Genomic DNA, 23,009 nt, shown 5'->3' on the forward strand with positions numbered 1-23,009 from the left:
ACAAAAAAAAAAAAAAAAAAAAAAAAAAGCCAAAAAGGAAAAAAAAATTAAACCATATTGATTAGGAAGTGCAGGGTAACGGATACCTCGTTGGTTTTTTTTTTTTTTTTATTTAACACCTCTGAAGAGCTGTTTGGGACAATGAGCTACAGATTTTACCCTTTGACTCAGGAAGTCTCCTAAAACTAAAAGAAAAAGTAATTTAATATAGATGTTACAGTTGTACCATCTTAATATCAGAAAATAAGTACCATTCAAATTTTGAATATGTAATGCTGCCATTAATAAAAATAAATGTGTTATTGCCAACACAAAATAGTATAAACTTATTAAATCCTGTGTACTTGAAATGATTGAAATAGTTCAGCATGTCATTAGTTTCTCTTTTATGTAACATATATTGTATACTAATCTTAAAAGCATACACATATTAAGAAAGATGCCTTTCATATACATCTTTTTAAGATTTAAAAAGGAACACATGCATTTGGTAAGATACTCAAACTGTGCTACAGGGTATGCACGATGCATGATTTTGCTTTCCTTGCTCTGACCCCCAGTCTCTCAGTCCCCCTCAGCAGTATTTTCCAGATACGTATATAAATACACATATAACCCTTTTAAAGCACACACTGTTTATCATACACAGTGTTCTGTGCTTTGCTTTCTTTCACTTAGTATATCTTGGAGGTATAAAATAAGCACTAAGTTCAACCTCATTATTTTTAAGTATTCTGTTGTATGTACCATTATTTACTTAGCCTAGCTTAATTTTTTTTTGTTTTTTTTATTTTCATTTTATTTATATTTGGCTGCAATGGGTCTTTGTTGCTGTGTGCGGGCTTTCTCTAGTTGCGGCGAGCGGGGGCTACTCTTGGTTGCGGTGTGCGGGCCTCTCATTGCAGTGGCTACTCCTGTTGCGGAGCATGAGCTCCAGGTGCGTGGGCTCTAGGCGCTTGGGCTCTAGAGCGCATGCCCAGTAGTTGTGGCGCACGGGCCCAGTTGCTCCACGGCATGTGGGGTTTTCCCGGACCAGGGCTCGAACCCATGTCCCCTGCGTTGGCAGGCAGATTCTTAACCACTGCACCACCAGGGAAGCCCAGCCTAGCTTAATGTTGATTGCTCTGTTCTGGGTTATAAAGCTTCCGAAGTCACAGCGAAGGCACACAGTACATGGATTCGCGCTTGTGTGTGTGTGCGTGTACACATGTATGAACATTGGAGGAGTAATAGAGGCTTTACTTATCTTTAGTCGACAAAGATTGTCAGCTCAGGGACTGTTTGCCACCCACCTGTTCTGACTCTACAACCGATTGCTTGCAACTTGTCACGCCATGGTATCAAATGGGGTGTAGGAATACTCCACAGCCAGCCCACACAGCTATGCTTCCTCTCAATGCTCAGTGGTCCACCTTCATGTATTTTGTGGTTTAGGATAATGAATGTTCTCTAGTTTAATCAAAGATTAAGTTTTTCTGTTCTTTTTTTCCAATTATTTTTAGTTAGCTACAGAAAGATGAGGACAGAGATGTCTTAAGTCGCTAGGAATCAACTATGAAATTGTTTTGCATGTTTGAAGAGTATAAATTTTAAAAATTGGTCTTATGTACTTATATTTTCTTACAGATTACCATCCATGACTATCCTTTGACTCAGTTCTGAACTGGTAGACTTTTTTAGTTTCTGAGCAATTGCATGTTACCAATTAACTTCTAAGGTAGAGCTTTCTTACTACATACTTCCCAGTGGAAAACTTTTTTTCCCCTGAGGAGACTGAAACAAAGATGTTTGGCTTTCTTCGTGTTTTTGATGTTTTTCATTGATTACCACTTCCTCCCATTCTTTTGGATATCAGAGATCTGTTATTTGGTTTCCTTGTTAGAGATCTGTTATTTGGCTTAAGAACACCTGACAAAAAACTTTATTTCTTGGGCTTCCCTGGTGGTGTAGTGGTTGGGAGGTCCGCCTGCCGATGCGGGGGACGTGGGTTCGTGCCCCGGTCCGGGAAGATCCCACATGCCACGGAGTGGCTGGGCCCATGAGCCATGGCCGCTGAGCCTGCACGTCCGGAGCCTGTGCTCTGCAACGGGAGAGGCCACAACAGTGAGAGGCCCGTGTACCACAAAAAACAAACAAACAAACAAATTTTATTTCTTGAAGTGAGGACTTTTCAGGTAAGGGCCAAATTAGATCTGGCCCTTTCTAAGTTATTTCTCATATATGCACATTCTTGAAACATGGTTGAGACTGTGTCAAGGTTGCCTTTTAGAGCAAGTCAAAGGATAGTGTTTTCTCTATCATGGTGATTCCCTGAATAATCATTTAATTTAGTCTAGAGCAGGAGTTGGTGAACTTTTTCTATAAAGGGCCAGATAGTAGATATTTTAGGCTTTGTAGGTCCCAGTTTCTATTACAATCACTGAACTGTGGTTGTAGCACAGATGTAGGTGTAGACAACATGTAAATAAGTCAACCTGGCTGCGTTCCAATAGAACTTTAGTTATAAAACAAGTGATGGGCCAGATTTGGCTCATGAGCCATAGTTTGGTGATGGTCTATTTTGGGTAGCCTCCTTGAGAAATTGTGTCTTCTGTTTTTAGGTTCTGATGCTTATAGATGCCAGCTTTGGGTTTGAAATGGAAACGTTCGAGTTCCTAAACATCTGTCAAGTACATGGCTTTCCTAAAATTATGGGTGTTCTCACTCACCTAGATTCCTTTAAGTATAATAAGCAACTGAAGAAGACAAAGAAGCGACTAAAACACAGGTTCTGGACAGAAGTCTACCCGGTAGGAAGCGAATTAGTTATTGAATACTAACACTCTAATCCTTTAAAAATAGAATGAGTGGGAGAGATTAACAAACATCTTTACAGGATCACCTCCTTAGTTTCCTTATTATATCTGTTCATAGTCCCTAGAATATTTCCTTGAGATAGTCTTTATTCCGCACCTCTTGATGTGTCTCATTTGTCTCTGCATCCCCCAGGACCAGGCAGTGTCTGGCTCTAAGTATTTTGGATTTGTGATTTAATAGAATTTGTCCAAAGTTTTTCCTTGTTACAGGACCAGGAACTATAGCGCACACATACTGCCACCCCTTCCTCTCCCCCATACTACTGTGTTGTGTCCCATCGGTCATAAAATATTTTCTGTGCCCAGGAGCCTCACTGTTCCTTATGTATCCATACTCCAGATAGATGCCACTGCTTGACTTGAAACTAAATATATTTGCAGTTCTGTTCATACAAAGCCCTAAAAAGATGAGTCCTGAAAGAAGCCAGAGAAGTTCTGGAAGCATTGGCATAGTGGGTCACTAGAAGTCTCCCTTTCTTAGGATTGCTTCTTATTTAAAGGCCTTTATTTTGGTGCAGTGTTGACAAGAATTTCATTGAAATTTAATTTTTTGTTTTTCTTAATATTTAGGGTGCCAAGCTATTTTACCTTTCTGGAATGGTACACGGAGAATATCAAAACCAAGAAATTCACAATCTGGGCCGTTTTATAACAGTTATGAAGTTTAGGCCTCTTACATGGCAGACTTCTCACCCTTATATCCTGGCAGACAGGTAAAAAGTGAACGCAAACTTTTTCTTCCTGACCCATATGTTTCAAAGCTAAAAAGTTTGGAAAAGAACAATAATAGAGCTTATTTTGTCTTATTATTGAATAGTGATGAGGGAACTATACTTGCTGGAAAATATCTACTTTTTTTGTATCATTACTTAAAGATGCTGTGGCTTCAGGAGTAAAGTATGAAATGTTTAGAAAAATGTGAGGATTCTGAAGCATTTAAGGCTACAGGATGTGGGCCCCATCCTGCTTTTTTATCCTTAATTTTCAGTGATGCTGCCTTTGGACCGTGGTGCTCCAGTCACTCAGATGTGCCCTGTGCTTTCCTTCCTTTATGCTTTTTTCATATATTTTGTCAGCCTGGAAAACCCTTTCTCCACCTGCCAAAATCCAAGCCACACTAAAAAATCCAGGTCAAAGCTTAATCTTCTTCCATAAATGATTTTTCTGGATATGTTCTCTACTTTTCCTCAACTCCAGGCCCATGTTGTTTCCCATTTTTGGTGTCTTGCTTGTGGAATGTGTATCCTGTAGAGCCTGAGAGAGATGCAGTCATGTGTTTTTCCCTTTGCCCCTGGTAGATGGTGAACTCTGCTCCCTGATTTCTGTATTTTCTGTACTTTTCTAAACAATATGTGTAGTGGATTACTGAATGTGATAAATCACTGAAATGTGAAGAGAGGTACAAGAACTATGACATTTATTTCTGCCATATAATTGGGTTTTATTTTTCTAGGATGGAAGATTTGACAAACCCAGAAGATATTCGAACAAATATCAAGTGTGACCGAAAGGTGTCTCTTTATGGTTATCTAAGAGGAGGACACTTGAAAAATAAAAGCCAAATTCACATACCAGGTATCCTTTTGTTGTAAAATATACTATATTTGTAAAACTCTTGGGATGACTTCATTTCTCAGGAAAACTGAAAAATGGCCAAACAAGATAGAGCCATCTTCCTGGAGGTTTTAAGAGTTAACTCAGCTCTGCATTGGCCACCCAAGGTGTTGAGTTGACCAAATTTCCTCTGCTCTGATGGTGTTTAGCTAAAGAGATACAGTGCTAGTGTCAAACCATGCCCTTGTTGTGGTTGAAGCCTTCCGACTGTGGGCCATTTCTGCCACCAGTGACTTGTCAGCTGAAGCTATCTTCCTGTGTCTGCCTTCCAGGTGTAGGAGATTTTGCTGTGAGTGATGTCAGTTTCCTCCCAGACCCCTGTGCCCTTCCTGAACAGCAAAAGAAGCGCTGTTTAAATGAGAAGGAGAAGTTGGTGTATGCACCTTTCTCTGGAGTTGGTGGTGTGCTGTATGACAAAGATGCGGTCTATGTCGACCTTGGGGGCAGCCATGGCTTCCAGGAATCGGTGAGAGGGAAGTCACGGGAAGTTATGTAGTCACCTTTTATTTACTGAAGCTTTTTATCTTTAGTCACATTTATGATAAAGGCCACAGTGCATATTGTAAATGTTCAATATACTTAAATTGCACCAAGCAGAAAGTAAAAGTCACATCCTCCATACTTTCCTGCTGCCGAGACACACAGGGGATCCCATGTCCCCAATGTGAGCTTTGGAAGCAGTTTGGTGCCTGTACTTCCCATTTCTCATCATATAAAATCAATATGTTTTCTAGCTCTCTTTGGTCATTCTCTTTTTTTTTTCTGTTTTTCTCTAAACATATACATATTTATTTAGATTATATATCTAAATTATTATATATTATTTGCAGATACCATATATATGGTATTTGTGTGTGTGTTAGAAATAGTATTTGTTATATGGGATCCAACTATAAATGCTTTTGCAACTTTTTGAGGGCACCTAAGAATATGTGAATCTGTTTTTCCCCTGTTAGTATTCATAGAACTGCTTCAGTTTTTTCATAGCTGTGTAGTATTTCATCGTATAGATAAACTTTGTTTACTGAACCAATCCTTGGAGGGCTATGGGGCTCAGTCCCAGTTTCCCCTGGTTTGAGCAAGTACTATAGTGAGTGCCTTCGCATATGCAGCTTTGCCCACTGGGAGGGGTCTTTTTATGCAGTAAATTCCTTGAAGTGCAATTTTTGTATCAAAGGTAACAGATTTTTAAAAAATATAGACTCCAGATTTTTATTTCTTTGACTGTTCTGAAATGGGATTTTTCTGTAAATGCTTTCTGTAGTATTGGCAACACAGTATTTAGGTTATCAGACTGTATACTCCATGCACTTTGGAAAAGTTTAATGAGGACAGAGATCAATTTTAGGCCTTGTAAGAATTCTTCTTTTTCTTCGTCTTTTTTTTTTTTTTTTTTGAGGCAGTAAGAAAGGTTCTCAGGAACTATGTTTAAGGTAATTTTGAGAAACTGATTGAAACCAGTGTATTTTTCTTCAGAATCCTTGTGCATTCCTCACTTTCCCTTTCTTGGTGACCTTGACAGGAGGAGGTGAGGCCCACCCATGAACTGGTCCAGAGTCTCATTTCCACCCATTCCACTATTGATGCCAAGATGGCTTCAAGTAGAGTGACACTGTTTTCTGATTCCAAACCACTGGTGTCAGAGGATATAGATAATCAAGGGTAAGTGTGCTGTTTTTGTGTTCTTAAAAAAAAAATTATATTACATAAGGTTATATCATACATCATTCTGCCATCATAAAACGTTTTGGTGGGATTCATTCCAGGTGGTTTGGTTTTGCTTTTTGCTTTGTACATGCTTGTATTTCTGAGGGCTCTTTACTTATGTGACATTACATGGAAGTATTTTCTTGAAATCATATGAAGGATTCAGTTTTTTAACAAACTCAGAATATTCCTTAAATTTCACAAAACCTTTTCCATAGGTTGCTTTTGTTTCTTAGGAGTCCTGAGGCCACTTGGCTTTATTTTAACGGCCAAAATAACAAGCAGAGTCAGGGAGCTTTTTCAGGTTGCTGTCCAGAAGCCACATACCTTGTCTCTAAAATTTTTACTTAGATTGTGTTGCAATATCTCCTGTGGCTTAATTTCCACTAATATAGGGCTTATGTGAATTATTATCAGTCTGGGTTGGGAATTTGTATATTTATACATAGTGGATATTTTGGTTTTATTGTAGTGGTTTATGACTGCCAATAAAAATTAGTCTGAAAATGATTGAGATCATCTAATGTATCATTTATTATAAGTATGTACAAAAGCAGGAAAAATTTTTTGGAAAAAAATTGTCTGCTGCCCTCTAACTAGCAGATGGTATAGCATGGTAATTAAGTGCAGTGGGCCTACTAGTTTGAGGAAATCAATTAATTTCCTAATATCTCACAGGAGTTGTGATGATTAAACACAATAGTGCACATAAGCTACTTATCATGGTGCCTGACAGTTACGAAGTATCACTAAAATATCCCTGTTATTATGATCATTATTATTAGCTCTTTTCATTTTTGAGCATTCCTGTAATTATCCTTGTGTACATGGATACTCTAACATAGTTACAGTTATAATACAGGTAAAATTTTTATATCTATATTGTGAACATTTCCTTTTTCTATATAGTTTCTTATATATAGTCATCATTTTGTTATTATTGATGTGTTCAAACTTATCCATTCTCTTTTAGTACAATTTTTAGTATTTTTCTAATTGTTTTTTTTACAGTTTTATATAATACTGTTACATTAAATAGCTTGATAGTTTTTTATTTCATCCCATATTTTTGGCATCTTGATGATTTTTCTTTATCAAGCATTGCATTGGTGATTTCAAAATGGGAATATTCTTAGTCAGTTATTCCTTCTCCATTCGTTAGCTGGCATTCTTTTTTTTTTTTTTTTCTTGCAGTACGCGGGCCTCTCACTGTTGTGGCCTCTCCCGTTGCGGAGCACAGGCTCCGGACGCGCAGGCTCAGCGGCCATGGCTCACGGGCCCAGCCGCTCCGCGGCATGTGGGATCCTTCCGGACCGGGGCACGAACCCGTGTCCCCTGCATCGGCAGGCGGACTCTCAACCACTGCGCCACCAGGGAAGCCCTGGCATTCTTTAACAAAGAGCTTTCACCCCTTTATTTTAGTATCACTGTTGACGAATGGAGTTTTAAAAAAATATTTGTTATTATCCCATTGCTATCACTAGTCTTTGTGATGCTTATATTGTCCCTTCAGTCTGTCTTCTGTGTCCTTTTGGTGTGTCCCTGTTAGTGCTTGAGCACTTTTTGCTTTCTGACAGCAGGATGTTCCAGGCTTATTTTGTACTTTCCCTGCCTTGGACCTGCAGTCAGCCATTTCTCTAAGGATCATCTGTTTCAAGCTTGGAACTAATGGGTCTTCTAAAAGATCTATTAAGCACTCACTTCCCTTTTGAGCAGTTTCTTTCTAAAATTAGACGTTTTTTAATAAAGGTTATCTCTTTATTTTCTCTATAAGTTCTTTTGTAGAGTGGTATTATGGAAATATGCATGAGTTTGCTTATTAACTATTCCAGTATTCATCACATCATTCCTTTATATGCTATGTCATTTAAAACCATTCCTTGACATTATTTTCTATTTCTTTGCATATTTATTGACTTGCAGATTAGCTGGTTGTTATACAACCGGAATTATTTTGCATTTTCTCTTTAATATAGGCTGTGGATGCCAAAAGAGGAAAAGCAGGTGGATTTAAAAACTGGTCGAGTGCGTCGGAAAGCCATTTTTGGAGATGAAGAAGATGATTCTGGAGATAGTGATGATGAAGATGATAAAGAAATGTCTGAAGGTGACAGGTTGGAAAATAGCTCTAGTGATGATGAAACAGAAGAGGGGGAAGATGCTGAAATGACTGGTAAACAGTATATGTCTGGTAAAGGTATCAAACGGCAAAAACTTGAGATGGAAGAAGACGTTGAGGTGGATTTGCCAGCGTTTGCTGACAGTGATGATGACCTTGAGAGAAGCTCAGTAGAAGAAGCAACAGAGGAAGCTGATGAAAGCATTGAAGAAGAGGATTCCACTGCAGAGGAAGAGAGGGATATTTTAGAATCAAAAGCTGTTAGAGAAGGTGGTAAGCCAGGACTGTTACAAGCTAATGATCTGAGTGATAGTTTGAATCTGGAGAAGTCTTTGACAATGAAAAAAGCAACCCTCACCACTTCAGATTCAGGTCATTGCACAGCTGAAGAGGCATTTGCATCTGAAGATGAATCTGAAGAAAACTCTCTCAGTACAGAGGAGGAGGACTCAGAAAATGAAGAGGTTATTAGGAAAAAGTTTCCAAAGCCTTCTCAAGTGGTCAGTAGTCAGAAACTGGGGTCAGAGAACTTAACTGATGAGACCTGTGATATAGAAGACTTACTCAGAGAGGAAGAAGATTATAAGGAAGAAAATGACTATTCCACAGAAACTTCAGGTATGCTTAAATTTAATTTAACTGCCATTACAAACTTGGCACTGAAAATGTTCTACAAATAGAATGTCTACCATTTGGGGTCTGCTGTTTTGGAGACTTTGTTAACTGTTCAAGTATTACACCTCATTAAAGGATTTCAGGATGAATGAGTGATGAGCTTGAAGCAGAGAGGACAGACAAACAGAATTAACTGATGTCTGTGTTGGTCCTTTCAGGTGCCCTCAAGTGGAAGGAAGACCTTTCCAGGAAGGCAGCTGAGGCCTTTCTGAGGCAGCAACAAACAACTCCAAACCTTCGAAAGCTCATTTATGGGACAGGTAAAGGAGCTCTGGTTCAGATCTAGAAACATTTTAGTTTCTTAGACTATTTTCTGAAAAGGAGATGAAGAAATTGGTTAGAGGATTTGGGTGGTACTTTTGATATCCATAAGATATTCCTGGGCGTCATAGTTTATATTTGGCAGATGTTTTTAATCATCAGCTCATGAGGACCGTAAATCAGTCGTACGAAGTAGATTTATGGGTTTGCCATAAAACTTTTGATAAGAATAGTCTTCATTATGTCATTTTGTACCCCCTGTAGAAAATCCTTCATGAATTTTTTTGTAGAATTTAGTACCAGAAAAATAATTCTGCCTGAAAAGGTGTTTTTTCCTCTCTGAGAATGACTGCTCTGTATTACTCATTCTGTTTTTTCCTTTTGCCTTTCTCCTCTGATTTTATATTTTATTAAATTTCTCTATATGTTCTTTTTGGAAAGAGCTTGACTCAGTAATGCAGAAAATAAAGTGGTGAACCTGATATTGTGGTCCCTATTTACTGTATGGTTAGAACAAGGCCAAGGAGTATATGTGAGGTAGGAGCATAGAATCGGGGGTTGGTATTTACTGACTTCCATTCAGGTTTTGTCTAAGTACTCTTAGTGATTAGAGACTCAGCACTCTTCAAGAGAAACTCTTTATGATAATTGAAAGCTCTGTCTTTAAATGTCCCCTCCCTGCCCCATCCCCCAGTATTCTCCCTCCTCAATGGACACTTTCCTGCTGCCTTGCAGGAGGGCAGATGTCCTCCAGAGCTGCTCAGCAGTAGTTCCACGGCCTTTCTGTGACTGTGGCTGATGCGCTCAGGGGCACACACCATAGCTACTGCAAACAGAGACCTTCAGTCCCTGTTCCTCTAGTGGGTGGATTTATTCTCACTTTTCTATCATGGTGGTCTCTTTAGTGACAGAGGATAACGAAGAAGAAGATGGTGATACCAAGGAAGAGCTCGGAGGGTTGTTTCGTGTCAGCCAGTCTGCCAGCGAGTGTAAGCACAAGGCTGACTCTTTGGACTGCTCCAGATTTCATGTGGAGGTGCCCCATGATTGGGATTTAGAGGAGGTGAGGCTGAATATAAATAGTGTGTTTGACTTATGAGAAAATTAGGGAATATTTTTAAAAGATTATGTGATTTCAGTATTGCCTACCTGTTATTTGCTTCTTATTTTTTGTGTTTTTTTAACATCTTCATTGGAGTATAATTGCTTTACAATGGTGTGTTAGTTTTCAACTCTTAGTGTGAATAGTATTGTTAATCTTTATTTTGAAGCATTGCACGTAGGTTTTCATACATTTGAGATACTTTGTGTTTTATGACTAGGAGATACGTAGTATCCCTGAGTTAACATTTATAATTTCTACTATTTGTAAGCAAACAGGAATCCATGACACTGGTAAATTTTCTTCCCCCACTCATCACCCTCTAGTCACACTAGAGAATTCATTCAGTTCTTAAACTTGCCAGGTTTAATCCCATCATAGACCTCTTGTCTTCTGTTTTCTTTTCTGAAATGTTCTTCTGATCTTCCCAAGGCTGACTTCTTTTGATCATTCGGTTTAGCTGAAATGTCACTCCTCAGGGAGGCCCAATGACTATCATATTATGTATTTTAATTCACTGGGTAGCACTTGTGCACTTTACGAGATTTTTATGTAAGCATTTTTTGGGTAAAATTTAATACAGATTATAGAAAACCACATAAAAGTAATTGTTTAACTTAATGGATTACTAGGTGAGTACCTCTGTAACCACCATGTGTCCATCCTAGTCATAGGCCTATCCTCCCTGCAGAAGGAATCACGACTCTTACGGTAATCATTTCCTTCTTTTCTTTATAATTTCATCCTTCAAGTATGTATCAGTGAACACCAAAGTTTAGTTTTACCAGGTTATTTTTGTTTATTTTTCTCTATGCCTTTTAAATCTCTCAATCTACAATATTCCCCTCCACCCATCTCTTTTTTCCTTACCTTTTCACTTGTTTAAGAAACCAAGTATTTGATGTGTAGAGTTTCTCATATTCTGGATTTCCTGGGCGCATTGTATCCCTATGTGCGGTCTGTCAGACTTCACTCTTCTCTGTATGTCCTATAAATTGGTACAGAGCAATACCAATAGAATTGTCTATGGTGATGGGTAAAGAATTGTCTTATGTGGCTACTTGTGGCTGTTGAGCACCTTAAATGTGGCTAGTGAGACAGAAGAACTAAAATTTTAATTTTATTTAAGTTTTGTTTAATTTTAATTAGAATTTAAATAACCACATGTTGTAGCTACCCTCTGGACAATGCATCTAGAAGTTTGATTAGATTTAGGTTTGAGGTTTTCGTTTTTTGTTTTCAGATTTTTTGGCAAGACTGCTTCCTAGGTGGTGGTGATTTTTCGTTAGGAGGCACATAAAGTCATCTTGTGATGTTAGCTATTGATGCTCAATGCCTAGATCCATTCATTTGTTAAGGATGTAAAATGGTGATATTTTGTTCAAATTCCTCTTGTTAGCTGGAATACTTCTATAAAGAGAAACTTCTCATCTACTATTTGGTTACCCAGTTCCACATAAGCAGTATAAATGCTTGATTATTTTTATCAGTTTTCAGAACGATTCTCCAAAGGTGACTCTTTTTTTTTTTAAGTTTTTTTTTTAACTCATGAATTTAAATGTAGTTGACGTGTTTCCTTTCACTGCACTTGTTATCCTTGCTGATGATCATATTTATCGCATCTGTGACCAGTGAGAGTCTCTTCAAATTGGCTCCTGAGTCCTTTTGACATGATCCTAGTAGTCCTTAGATTGCTTCATTGCTGTCTGATATGATAAGGTGTTCCAGTATCATCTTGTACATTTCTGATGCCAGACTTGGAAACAGCCATAAGAAGTCCTGATTTTTCTTAGTACAAAATGGTATTTCAACATCACAGTCTAGGTCTATGTATACTCATTGCTATGGGTTGGTCATTGTTTCTAGGCCTTTTCAGTGACCAGAGCTAGGAAAATTCATACATACATTTTCAATTCAGATTCAGGACTACAGGCTTCTTACTTAATCTCTTTTATCTCCTGTTTATATCTCTTGTTTTTCCACTGTAGAATTAGTTCCTGTTTGAACTTGAAGATGATTAAATTAGAAAATTGTGTAATTATTTGCTTTATCCCATTTATACATAGAAGTGTGAGAATAACATTACACATGTTTCTATTAATACGATTACTAAAAACAGTTAAAGTTTTTTCCTTTATTTAAAAAAAATATATATTTATTTTTTTGGCTGTGTGGGGTGTTAGTTTTGGCACGCGGGATCTTCGTTGCCGTGTGTGGTATCTTTTAGTTGCAGCATGCGGGATTTAGTTCCCTGACCAGGGATCAAACCCGGGCCCCCTGCATTGGGAGCACGGCGTCATAACTGCTGGACCACCAGGGAAGTCCCCTGAAGTTTTTTTCTTATATGTTCTCCCTTTTGTTTTTTCAAAAGTGGCTACACCATTTTGCATTCCCACCAGCAGTATATATAGCTTTTGAGTCCTCCACATTGGAATAACATCACCAACACTTGTTATTACCTGTTGTTGTTTTTCTTGTTTTTTATTGTTATAACCATTCTAGGAGGTGTGATGTAATATCTCATTGCAGTTTTGATTTGCCTTTTCCTGGTGGCTAATGATGTTAGACATCTTTTCATGTGCTTGTTTTCCATTTGTATATATTATTTGAAGAAATATCTATTCATACTATTTCCCCATTTAAAAAATTGGGTTATTTGTCTTTTTATCATTGAGTATGTATTCAGGATCCAAGTCCCTTATCAGGTATATGATTTGCAAATATTTTCTCCTATTCTGTAGGTTATCTTTTCTGTGCCCTTTGAAGCACGAAGTTTTAAATTTTGATGAAGTCCAATTTCTCTGTATTTTTGTTGTTGTTGGTATCATATCTAAGAAACCATTGCCAAATCCAAAATCATGAAGATTTACTTCTATGGTTTGTGTAAGGGTTTTATAATTTAGCTCTTACGTTTAGGTCTTGGATACACTTTGAGTTAATTTTTGTATTTGGTGTGAGATGAATCCAACTTCATTCTTTTGCATGTGGATATCTAGTTGTCCTAGCACCTGTTGAAAAGTCTGTTCTTTCCCCTATTGCCTTGTCTTGGCACCCGGGGTGAAAATCACTTGACTGTAGATACATGGGTTTATTTATGGACTCTTAATTATATTCCATTGATCTATACATCTGTCCTTATGCTAGTACCATACTATTTTGATTACTATTGTTTTGTAATAAGTTTTGAAATCACGAAGTGTGAATCCTCCAACTTTGTTCTTTTTCAAGATTGTTTTGTCTTTTCTGGATCCCTTGGGTTTTCTATATTTTAGAATCAAAGAATTCTTTGCAGAATCTTCTGCAAAGAAACCAACTGGGATTCTGATAGGGATTGCACTGACTTGGGTAGTATTGAGACCTTAACAATACCAAGTCTTCTAATCTGTTAACATGGGATGCCTTTCCATTTATTTAGATCTTTCAAGAATGTTTTGTAGTTATCAGAGTATAAGCTTTGCACGTCTTTTGTTGGATTTATTCCTAGTATTCTTTTTGATGTGATTGTAAAAGGAACTGTTTTTTGAATTTCATTTTTGGATATTCATTCCTAGTGTATAGAAATAAAGTTTACTGTTGTATATATATATATATGTATGTGTGTATATATATATTTTTTTTTTTTTTTTTTGCGGTACGCGGGCCTCTCACTGTTGTGGCCTCTCCCGTTGCGGAGCACAGCCTCCGGACGCGCAGGCTCAGCAGCCATGGCTCCCGGGCCCAGCCGCTCCGCGGCACGCGGGATCCTCCTGGACCAGGGCACAAACCCGTGTCCCCTGCATCGGCAGGCGGACTCTCAACCACTGCGCCACCAGGGAAGCCCTACTGTTGTATATTGATCTAGTATCTTGCAATCTTGCTGAAGTCATTTATTCTGATAGTTTTTCAGTAGATTCCTTAGGGTTTTCTATATACAAGATCATACCACCTGTGAATAGAGATAGTTTTTCTTTCTAAACTGGATGCCTTTTATTTTAATTTCTTGCCTAATGGCCCTGACTAGAACGCCTAGTACAATGTTGAATACAAGTGATGAGAGGAGACATCCTTGTCTTACTCCTGATCTTAAGGGGAAAGCTCTCAGTCTTTCACCATTAAGTGTGATGTTAACTGTGGGGTTTTTTATGGATGCCTCTCATCAGATTTAAGAAGTTCCCTTCTAAGTTTGTTGAGGGTTTTTATCTTGGAGGGTCTGTTTTTTAAAATTTATTTGGTCCCTGGTTCCCCTAAGTCAATTGTTAAGCTTCATGAAAGCAAGGATCTTTTGGAACAGTTTGCCATTCAGTGCTTGCAAAGCTTCTTGGCTCAGAGTAGATGTTCAGTAAATACTGAGTGATTATAGGCATGAAGGAATGAATAAATGAGCAGATTTGCTTTTGCATCCATTGTAATCGTGCTAGCTTCAAGGCTACTTTTTGAGAGTGAGGTTGTATCTGAAAAATGTGAATCATGATCAAAATGTGATTGAAAGCCGGGACCCATGTGAAGATTTCTTTATATGTGCTTTTGAGCCCTTGGCAGTGACTGACATGTGCTGTCCTAAGTCAGGTTCCCCAGGACGCAGTCTGAAATAGGAGTTGTGTACAAGTTTTAGCCTGTATTTGAGAGGTGCATCCAGCATCCACTACATGTGTGTACTGGATGATCTGGCAGATCTGGGACTGGGGGCCTCATCAATACTCTTTGTACTGTTGGGCTCATACAAGACATTTTGTCTTTGGCAGAGGAATTACGTTTTTAAACAGCCATGATAAGTCTGGATTAACGAATTAGTAAATATCTGTTTCTTTACTTATGAAGTCAGTGGGCTGACGTTATTTTCCCTATCCACTGGTTAATGCTATAATATTTATGTTTTTATATCTGTTGTTATACTATATACATCAAAGTTATTTCATAGGTCCACTTGGAATGAAAATATCCATAGAACTGTCTTGAAAAGTATTTCAAGGCAAATTGTCACCTACTGTTTCTCAAAGCAGTTATTTATTGAATGATTGGAGCCTGTCAACTAAGCTGACTTTTCTGTATAAGGTTATGAACAGTATCAGAGATTGCTTCGTGACTGGGAAGTGGGAAGAGGATAAAGATGCAGCCAAGATCTTAGCAGAAGATGGTAAGTAAATGGCTGTATTCTTCAGAGAAGACTGCCTTCTCTCTATATTATTTTCTTCCATATCTTTAATAGTCAGCTTGAAAATATTAGTCACTTGTGAAATGGCCTGGGGAACTCTGAGAAGAGTTCTGACAGGAGTAACATTCTAGTTCCTCCTTTCATGATGGTCTTATTTTCTCCTCTGGTTAGTTGACTTATTAGATATGGACATTGAAGAAGAGTGGGAAGCTCTCCATAAATTTTATCATGCATTGTTAAAAATAGTCATTCTTGTTTGTGTGCTGTGGTTAGATTCACGTTAAGATTCAGGTTAAGCATTTTTGGCAGGCATGCATAGGTATGTAGAGGCTTCCTAAGAAACATTTTCAGTTTCTTCTATGATCATTGGTCAAATTTGGTTTTCTTGTAGTGGTGGTTGTGGTTTTTGTGTTTATATTTTGACATTTTCATGAGATTTTTTTTTTTTTTTGCGGTACACGGGCCTCTCACTGCTGTGGCCTTTCCCGTTGCGGAGCACAGGCTCCGGACGCGCAGGCTCAGCGGCCATGGCTCACGGGCCCAGTCGCTCTGTGGCATGTGGGATCTTCTCGGACCAGGGCACGAACCCGTGTCCCCTACATCGGCAGGCGGACTCTCAACCACTGCGCCACCAGGGAAGCCCATGAGATATTCTTCATAATATTTTCTGACAAGACTTTCAGTGAAATTTTGAATTTATAACAGAATAAAGTGCTCATCTGTTATTTGCACTTTCTCATTTCTAACATTGTTCCTTTTTTGTGTGTGTTTTAGTTAGATTTGCACATTCTCTATTTTGTTAGATCCATAACTTTTGGATTTATTTTTCTTTTTACTATTTTTCTCATGATTAAAAAATTAACAAGGTTTCTTTTTTTCTTTTTCTTGTATTTGTTAGTTGTGGGATTAGAAAAGGAATTTTTTGGTTTTGTTTTCAAGGAAAGCACTTTTAAAAATTAAGGTATAGCTTAATGTTCAACCTAATATATTTTGACAATTACATACATTTATATATCCATCACCCAAAACGAGAATAAGAACATTTCTGTCACACCCTAAATGTTTGTCTGTGTCCTTTGCAGTCAGCACCCACCCCCTACCCCAGGCAGCCACTTTTGGATTTCTATCACCATAGATTTGTTTTGCTTGATCTTGGACTTCATACAGATGTAGTCAGACAGTATGTATTTTTTAGTGTTTGGGTTTTTTCCCTCAACACAATGTTTTACTTTTTGATAAATCAACCTTGTTGAGATATGTTTTACATACAGTTAAGTATACCTGTTTTAAGAATATTCTTATTTGGCTAGTTTAGACAATTGTATACGTTCATGTACTACCATTACAATCAAGAAATAAAGCATTTCCATCACCACAGAAAGAACCCTCATGCCCCTTTGCAGTCAGTCCCTACTCCCACCATCACAGCAGTCCCAAGGCAACCAATGATCTGCTTTCTCTCACTGTAAATTAGTTTTGCCTTTTCTAGAATTACATAATAAAAATACTCTCTTTTGTCTGTAGATTCTTTTACTTAGCATACTGTTTTTGAGGTTCATTCATATTATAATTTGTTTCTTCTTATTGCTGAATAAGTATTCTGTTGCATGGGTATGCCAATCGTTTATCCATTTTTCTCTTGATGGCCATTTAGGTTGTTTCCAGTAGTTGACTATTACAATTAAGGCTGCTCTGAACATTCACGTATAGGTCTTTTTTTGTGGAAATTGGTTTTCATTTCTCCTTGGTAATACCTAGGAGTAGAATGGCAGAGCTATGGGTGGGTAGATGGACAACCAACTTGATAAGCAACTAACAGAGTTTGACTCCATTTTTAATGTTAGACTGATGACAGCTCTTAAGCCCCACCTGTTCTGTCCCCCTTTCTGTCCTGCATCTGGGCAAGCTGATAAAAAAGCCAAGTTGCTCCTCTTTTGGCATCAGGAGGGAGTTCAAACCATATACACTCCAGCTGTCACCAAAGCCCCACCACCTCCTAACTACCAATAGCTCAAGCTGTTCTCCTTTTCTGCCCGCTCTCCCAAGCTGTATTTGAACTAACTTGGGAGGACTGCCCAACTCTCCCCAAAAAGTCTCATTATGTGAATTATAAATCTTTCCATATCCTCTTGATTCATGTGTGTGTCATCTGTCTCAATATGCAAACCATATTTTGGGTGGGAGGTTCATCCTGTCTCTGTGGGTTGATTACAAAGTAAACTGCCCCACAGTTCTTCAAAGAGAACTCCAGCAGTGGATGACAATTTCAGTTCACATCCTAGTGGGTGTGAAATAGTATCTCGTGGTTTTAATTTGTAATTCCCTGATGACTAAGGACGTTGCGTATCTTTTCATGTGCATATTGGCCAATTTAATATCTTCCTTTGTGAGGTATCCATTTAAGTCTTTTGCTTATTTTTTTAAAGTTTATAATAGTTTACATTTAGAGAAAAATTGTGAATATAGTACAGAGTTCCCACATACCTCACACCCAGTTTGCCCGATTATTATCATCTTACATATGGATGGTACATTTGTCACAATTAATGAACAGAGCACTAACAAAATCTTGGGTCTCTGCCAGTTTGAGCACCTTTCTGTGTGTTAGGGGGCCATTTGTATTTCCTTCCATGACTGTCTTTGAATATGCTTTGCCCATTTTCTATTGGGTTATTGTTGATATTTTTTCATACTTATAAGAATTTTTTATATATTAGAGAAATAAGTCTTTTGTGATATGAGGTACCACATTTAACCCCCTTATTTTAACATTTGTATTTTAACTTTATGATTCTTTCATGTGGAATTTTTTTTTTTTAATGAAGTTAGATTTATCAGTTTTGCCTTAAATGACTTTTGGGATTTGTCTTATACTTAAAAAGGTCTTTTGTAAAAAAAAAAAAAAAATCTAAAAAAGGAGAAGAAAAATTTTCCACTGTTTTTTCTAGTGCTTCCTGATTTCCTTTCTTTTTTTTTTTTAGCATTTAAATCACCGACTCATCTGCTATTTATTTTAGTGTGAGTTGAGAGGCATAGATAGAGTTTTTCCCAGGTGGCCACCAGGTTCTTTCCAATACTATTTGTTCTTTTCCCAAATGATTAAAATGCTCTTTTTGTCGTATTCTTAATTGATAGATATAGAAAAAAGTTTTTGGACTTTTCTAGTTTATGTCATTGATTTCTGTTGGTTCATTCATCATTGCTATGTTTAAAACCCTTATATAGCTTTATAGTATGCTATTAAGACACCAACTATTAAAACTGGTACGACTGGTTCCTATCTCTCCCTGTCCCTGCTAGGTTTTTTAGAATTCTTCCGACTATTCTCTTACTTATTTTTCCACAGAAACTTAAGAATCATCTTTTCCGTTTCCAAAAGAAAGTGTGGTGGATTTGTGTCTTTTATAGTAGCTGTATTGAGGTTTAATGGATATACAGTAAACTGCACATATTTAAAGTGTACAGTTTGATAAGCTTTGACATGAGTATACAATCACCACAATCAAGATAATGAACATACTTTTCACCCCAAAAGTTTCCTCATGCCACTTGTTATCCCTCCCTTCTGTCCTTTCCCTATTACCAGGTAACCACTCTTCTGCTTTCTGTCACTATACAAGAGTTTGTATCCTCTGTAATTTGATATAAATGGAATCATACGGTATGCAGTCTTTTCTAACTTATTGTACTCAGCATAATCATTTTGAGATTCATCCATGCTGTTGCATCTTCATTCCTTTTTATTGCTGTGTAGTTAATTTCCTTTTATTGGTGAGTAGTATTCCATTGTATAATGCAATACAGTTTGTTTATCTGTTCACCTTTTGATCGACATTTATGTTATTTCCAGTTTGGGGCTATTGCAAATAAAGCTACTGTGAACATTCTTCTACAAGTCTTTGTATGAACAACTGCATTCATTTCTCTTGGGTACATATCTCAGAGTGGACTAAATGAATCATATGGTAGATGTAGTTCTAATTTTTTTTAAGAAATAGGCAAATTGTTTTCCTTAGTGGTTGTACCATTTTGCATTGCCACTAGCACTTTATGAGACTTCCAGTTGCTCCACATCCTTGCCAGTGCTTGATATGTTGGTCTTTTTAATTTTAGACACTTTTAAAGGTTTAGAGTGGTATCTCATTTTATTTTCCTAATGATTAATGATAATGAGCCTTTTTTCACATGCATATTTGCCATCTGTGTTTCTTCAGTGAAGTGTCTGTCAAATCTTTTGCCCATTATTTTACTTTGGTTGTGTGTTATTATCGAAGTTTAATTCTAAATTACTTTTGATACAATCCTTTATCACATGGAATTTGCAATTTTTGCCCATTGTGTAACAAAGACCATCATATATGATCTGTGAATGAAGACAGTTATACTTCTTTCTGTGCCATCTGGATGACTTATTTTTCTTGCCTTAGTACACTGGCTTAAACTTCCAGTACAATGTTGATTAGAAGTGGTCAAAATAGACTATATACATATTGTAATATTACACCTACTGTTAACCAACATTTTACCACTTTGAGTAACATGTGGAAACTTTTCTTCCATTTAGGCCCTTTTATCTTCCCCACTTAAAAAGATTTTTTTTATTATTATTATGTAAGTTACAGATGTACAATATAGTGATCCACACTTTTAACAGGTTATACTCCATTATAGTTATTATAAAATATTGGCTATATTCCCTGTGTTGTATGGGGAATATATCCTTGTAGCTTATTTTATACCTAATAGTTTGTACTTCTTAATTCCCTACCCCTCTATTGGCCCGCCCCACTTCCCTCTTCCCACTGGTAACCACTAGTTTGTTCTCTGTATCTGTGAGTTTGCTTTTTTTTGTTATATTTAGTAGTTTGTTGTAGTTTCCCCACTTTTAAATATTGGCTTGAATATTAGATAGTGGTATAATTTTTTTGACTATGAAATATGATTTTACAAATTCATAAGCTGGATAGTCTGTTCTGTGTATCCATATTTCTGTTCTTTTTCTCTTTTGTTTTTTCTTTTTTTTCTGATGGTCTCAGATTTCTCCTTTTATAATTTCCTTTCTGCCTAAGAACTTCCTTTAGCCATTTTTTAAGGGTAAGTATGGTAGCTACAAATTCCTGTAGCTTTCCTTCATCTGAGAATGTCTGTTTCCTTCTTCATTTCTAAAGAATAGATACATAGGCTGTCATTTTACTTGGTGTGCGCCTACAGGTAATCTGTCATTTCTTTCTGGCTGCTTTAAGATATTTTTTATTTGTTTTTAGTTTTCAGAAGTTTGATTGGTGTGAATTTTGTTGGGTTTACTCTGTTTGAGATTAACTCATCTTCTTGAATCTGTTAAGTTTGTGTCTTTCAACAGATTTAGGAATCTGCAGTCATTATTTCTTTCAGCTCCAGACTCCTTATGAGACTTTGATGATACAGATGTTGGGATTTTTTTGTTTCTGTCCCACAGGTCTTTGAGGTGCTCTTCATTTGTTTCTAGGCTTTCTCTATGTTGTTCAGACTGAATGAATTCTATTATGTGGCCTCAAGTTCTCTAAGTCCATCCTCTTTCATCTCTACTCTTACTATTGAGCTCATGTAGCCAGTTTTTTAATTTCTGTTACTGTATTTTTCAGTTCTATAATTTCCATTTTGTTCTTCAATTTCTTGTTGAGGTTTTCAGTTTTTTGGTTGTTGCTGTAAGATTTATAGTTGCTTGTTGAAGGGTTTTTTTTTTTTGGCTTTTATAATTTTATTTATAATTGCTGCTTCAAGGTACAAGTCAGATAGTTCCAACATCTGATTCATTTCAGTGTTGTTTTCAGTTGTCTTTTCACATTCAAATGATGATTTTCTTGGTTCTGGGTATGACAGGTGATTTTCTATTGTAGCCACACATTTTGTTTGGAGACCCTGGGTCCTATGTAATTTTTAAATTTTAGCAGGCGATCATCCTGTTTAGGTTTAATGTACAGGCCCTGGTCTACTTCATGGGCTGTGGTTCCAATGACAATTTAATTTCAGAGCCTTTGTGGTACTGTTTTGCTGTACTTGGTTTATCTGGTGCTACTGGTTCCTGCTGGTGCTACTGGTTCCTGCTGGTGCTACCTGGGGGGAACAGAGGAGCTTCCCTAGGCTGGGCCACCTAGTGTGGCTAGGTTGGGGAAAGTTGTTTTGGCCTCTGGGGCCAGTTTGCTTGTTCTGGGGGCATCTCCTTTGCTTGGTCCTGCCTGGACGCATATTGTTTTTAAGGTGGAAGAGGAGAGCCTCATGCCTGGTGGAATCCCTCCTTGCTGATAACCCTTGGGCACCTGGTACATCTTGGTGGAGGAAGGGAGATTCAAGCTCGTTGGGAAGGCTAGCACTTTCCTTCATCACTTGCTGTCAGTGGGATACCCAGTTTACCTGGATTGCTGGTGAGATCTGGTTCAATCTGAAGGAAGAATGGGCCTATCTCATTCTGCGGCTGCCTTCTGTTGCCACTTGCGGATTGGGAAATGGTGGCCCTAAGTTGCCTTTCTGTGGGTTGTGGTATAGTGAGACATAGGCCACTATGTCATTCTTCTGGTCATGGGGACGCTCACCAGCCCATCTTTGTCTTTCCACCTTTCAGAGTTTTCCTTTGGTTGTCTCTTGTGCTCTTGCATCGTTTCTGGAGTTGATGGTTATACACAGTCGGGGGAACAGAGGAGATATGTCTACACCATCTTTTCCAGACTGGAAATCCTTGGTGGTTATTTTCTTTTCTTTCTTTTTATTTTTTTTAACATCTTTATTGGGGTATAATTGCTTTACAATGGTGTGTTAGTTTCTGCTTTATAACAAAGTGAATCAGTTACTATGTAAAAGAGAGAATTAGTCTTCATGATATTGAGGCTTCCTTTCCAAACACATGGTGGTTTTACTTGTTCAGTAGATAACATTAATAATACCTCCTTCATTGAGTCATGTTGAAGAATATAGTTAAGGCATGTAAAACACTTAGAGCAGTGCCTGCCTGGTATGTGAAGCACTTAAAAGCATGAGCTAAGGTTATTCCATGTGTCCTTTATTTTATTTTATTTTTTTATTGGAGTAAAATTGCTTTACAGTGTTGTGTTAGCTTCTGCTGTACAGTGAAGTGAATCAGCTATATGTATACCTATATGCTCTCCCTCTTGGCCTCCCACCCTCCATCTAGGTTGTCACAGAACACCAAGCTGAGCTCCCTGTGTTATACAGCAGGTTCCCAGTAGCTAGCTGTTTTACACATGGTAGTGTAATTATGTCAAACCTAATCTCCCAATTCGTCCCACCCTCCCCTTCTCCCAATGTGTCCACATGTCTGTTCTCTATGTCTACGTCTCTATTCCTGTCCTACATATAGGTTCATCTGTACCCTTTTTCTAGATTCCACATATATGTGTTAATATACGATATTTGTTTTTCTCTTTCTGGCTTACTTCACTCTGTATGACAGACTCTAGGTCCATCCACATCTTTACAAATGACCCAATTTCATTCCTTTTTATGGCTGAGTAATATTCCATTGTATATATGTACCACATCTTCTTTATCTAT

The 23,009-nt window shown here is 37.6% G+C and overlaps 1 protein-coding gene across 2 annotated transcripts in view; it reads left to right on the top strand.

Annotated features, from left to right (window-relative positions):
- BMS1 (BMS1 ribosome biogenesis factor) overlaps positions 1-23,009 on the top strand; it is a 46,200-nt gene that overhangs the window by 5,120 nt on the left and 18,071 nt on the right. For both annotated transcript variants that reach the window (XM_027091774.1, XM_027091775.1), the window contains exons 5-13: positions 2,601-2,789; positions 3,426-3,568; positions 4,309-4,430; positions 4,742-4,935; positions 5,992-6,131; positions 8,153-8,913; positions 9,129-9,230; positions 10,137-10,294; positions 15,365-15,446. In XM_027091774.1, coding sequence (XP_026947575.1) covers positions 2,601-2,789; positions 3,426-3,568; positions 4,309-4,430; positions 4,742-4,935; positions 5,992-6,131; positions 8,153-8,913; positions 9,129-9,230; positions 10,137-10,294; positions 15,365-15,446 — 1,891 coding nt within the window. The remainder of the gene's footprint in view (positions 1-2,600; positions 2,790-3,425; positions 3,569-4,308; positions 4,431-4,741; positions 4,936-5,991; positions 6,132-8,152; positions 8,914-9,128; positions 9,231-10,136; positions 10,295-15,364; positions 15,447-23,009) is intronic.

Source organism: Aethalodelphis obliquidens, unplaced genomic scaffold (assembly GCF_003676395.1).
Source record: "Aethalodelphis obliquidens isolate GAN/ISIS:26980383/991018 unplaced genomic scaffold, ASM367639v1 scaffold73, whole genome shotgun sequence".
Lineage (NCBI taxonomy): Eukaryota > Metazoa > Chordata > Mammalia > Artiodactyla > Delphinidae > Aethalodelphis > Aethalodelphis obliquidens.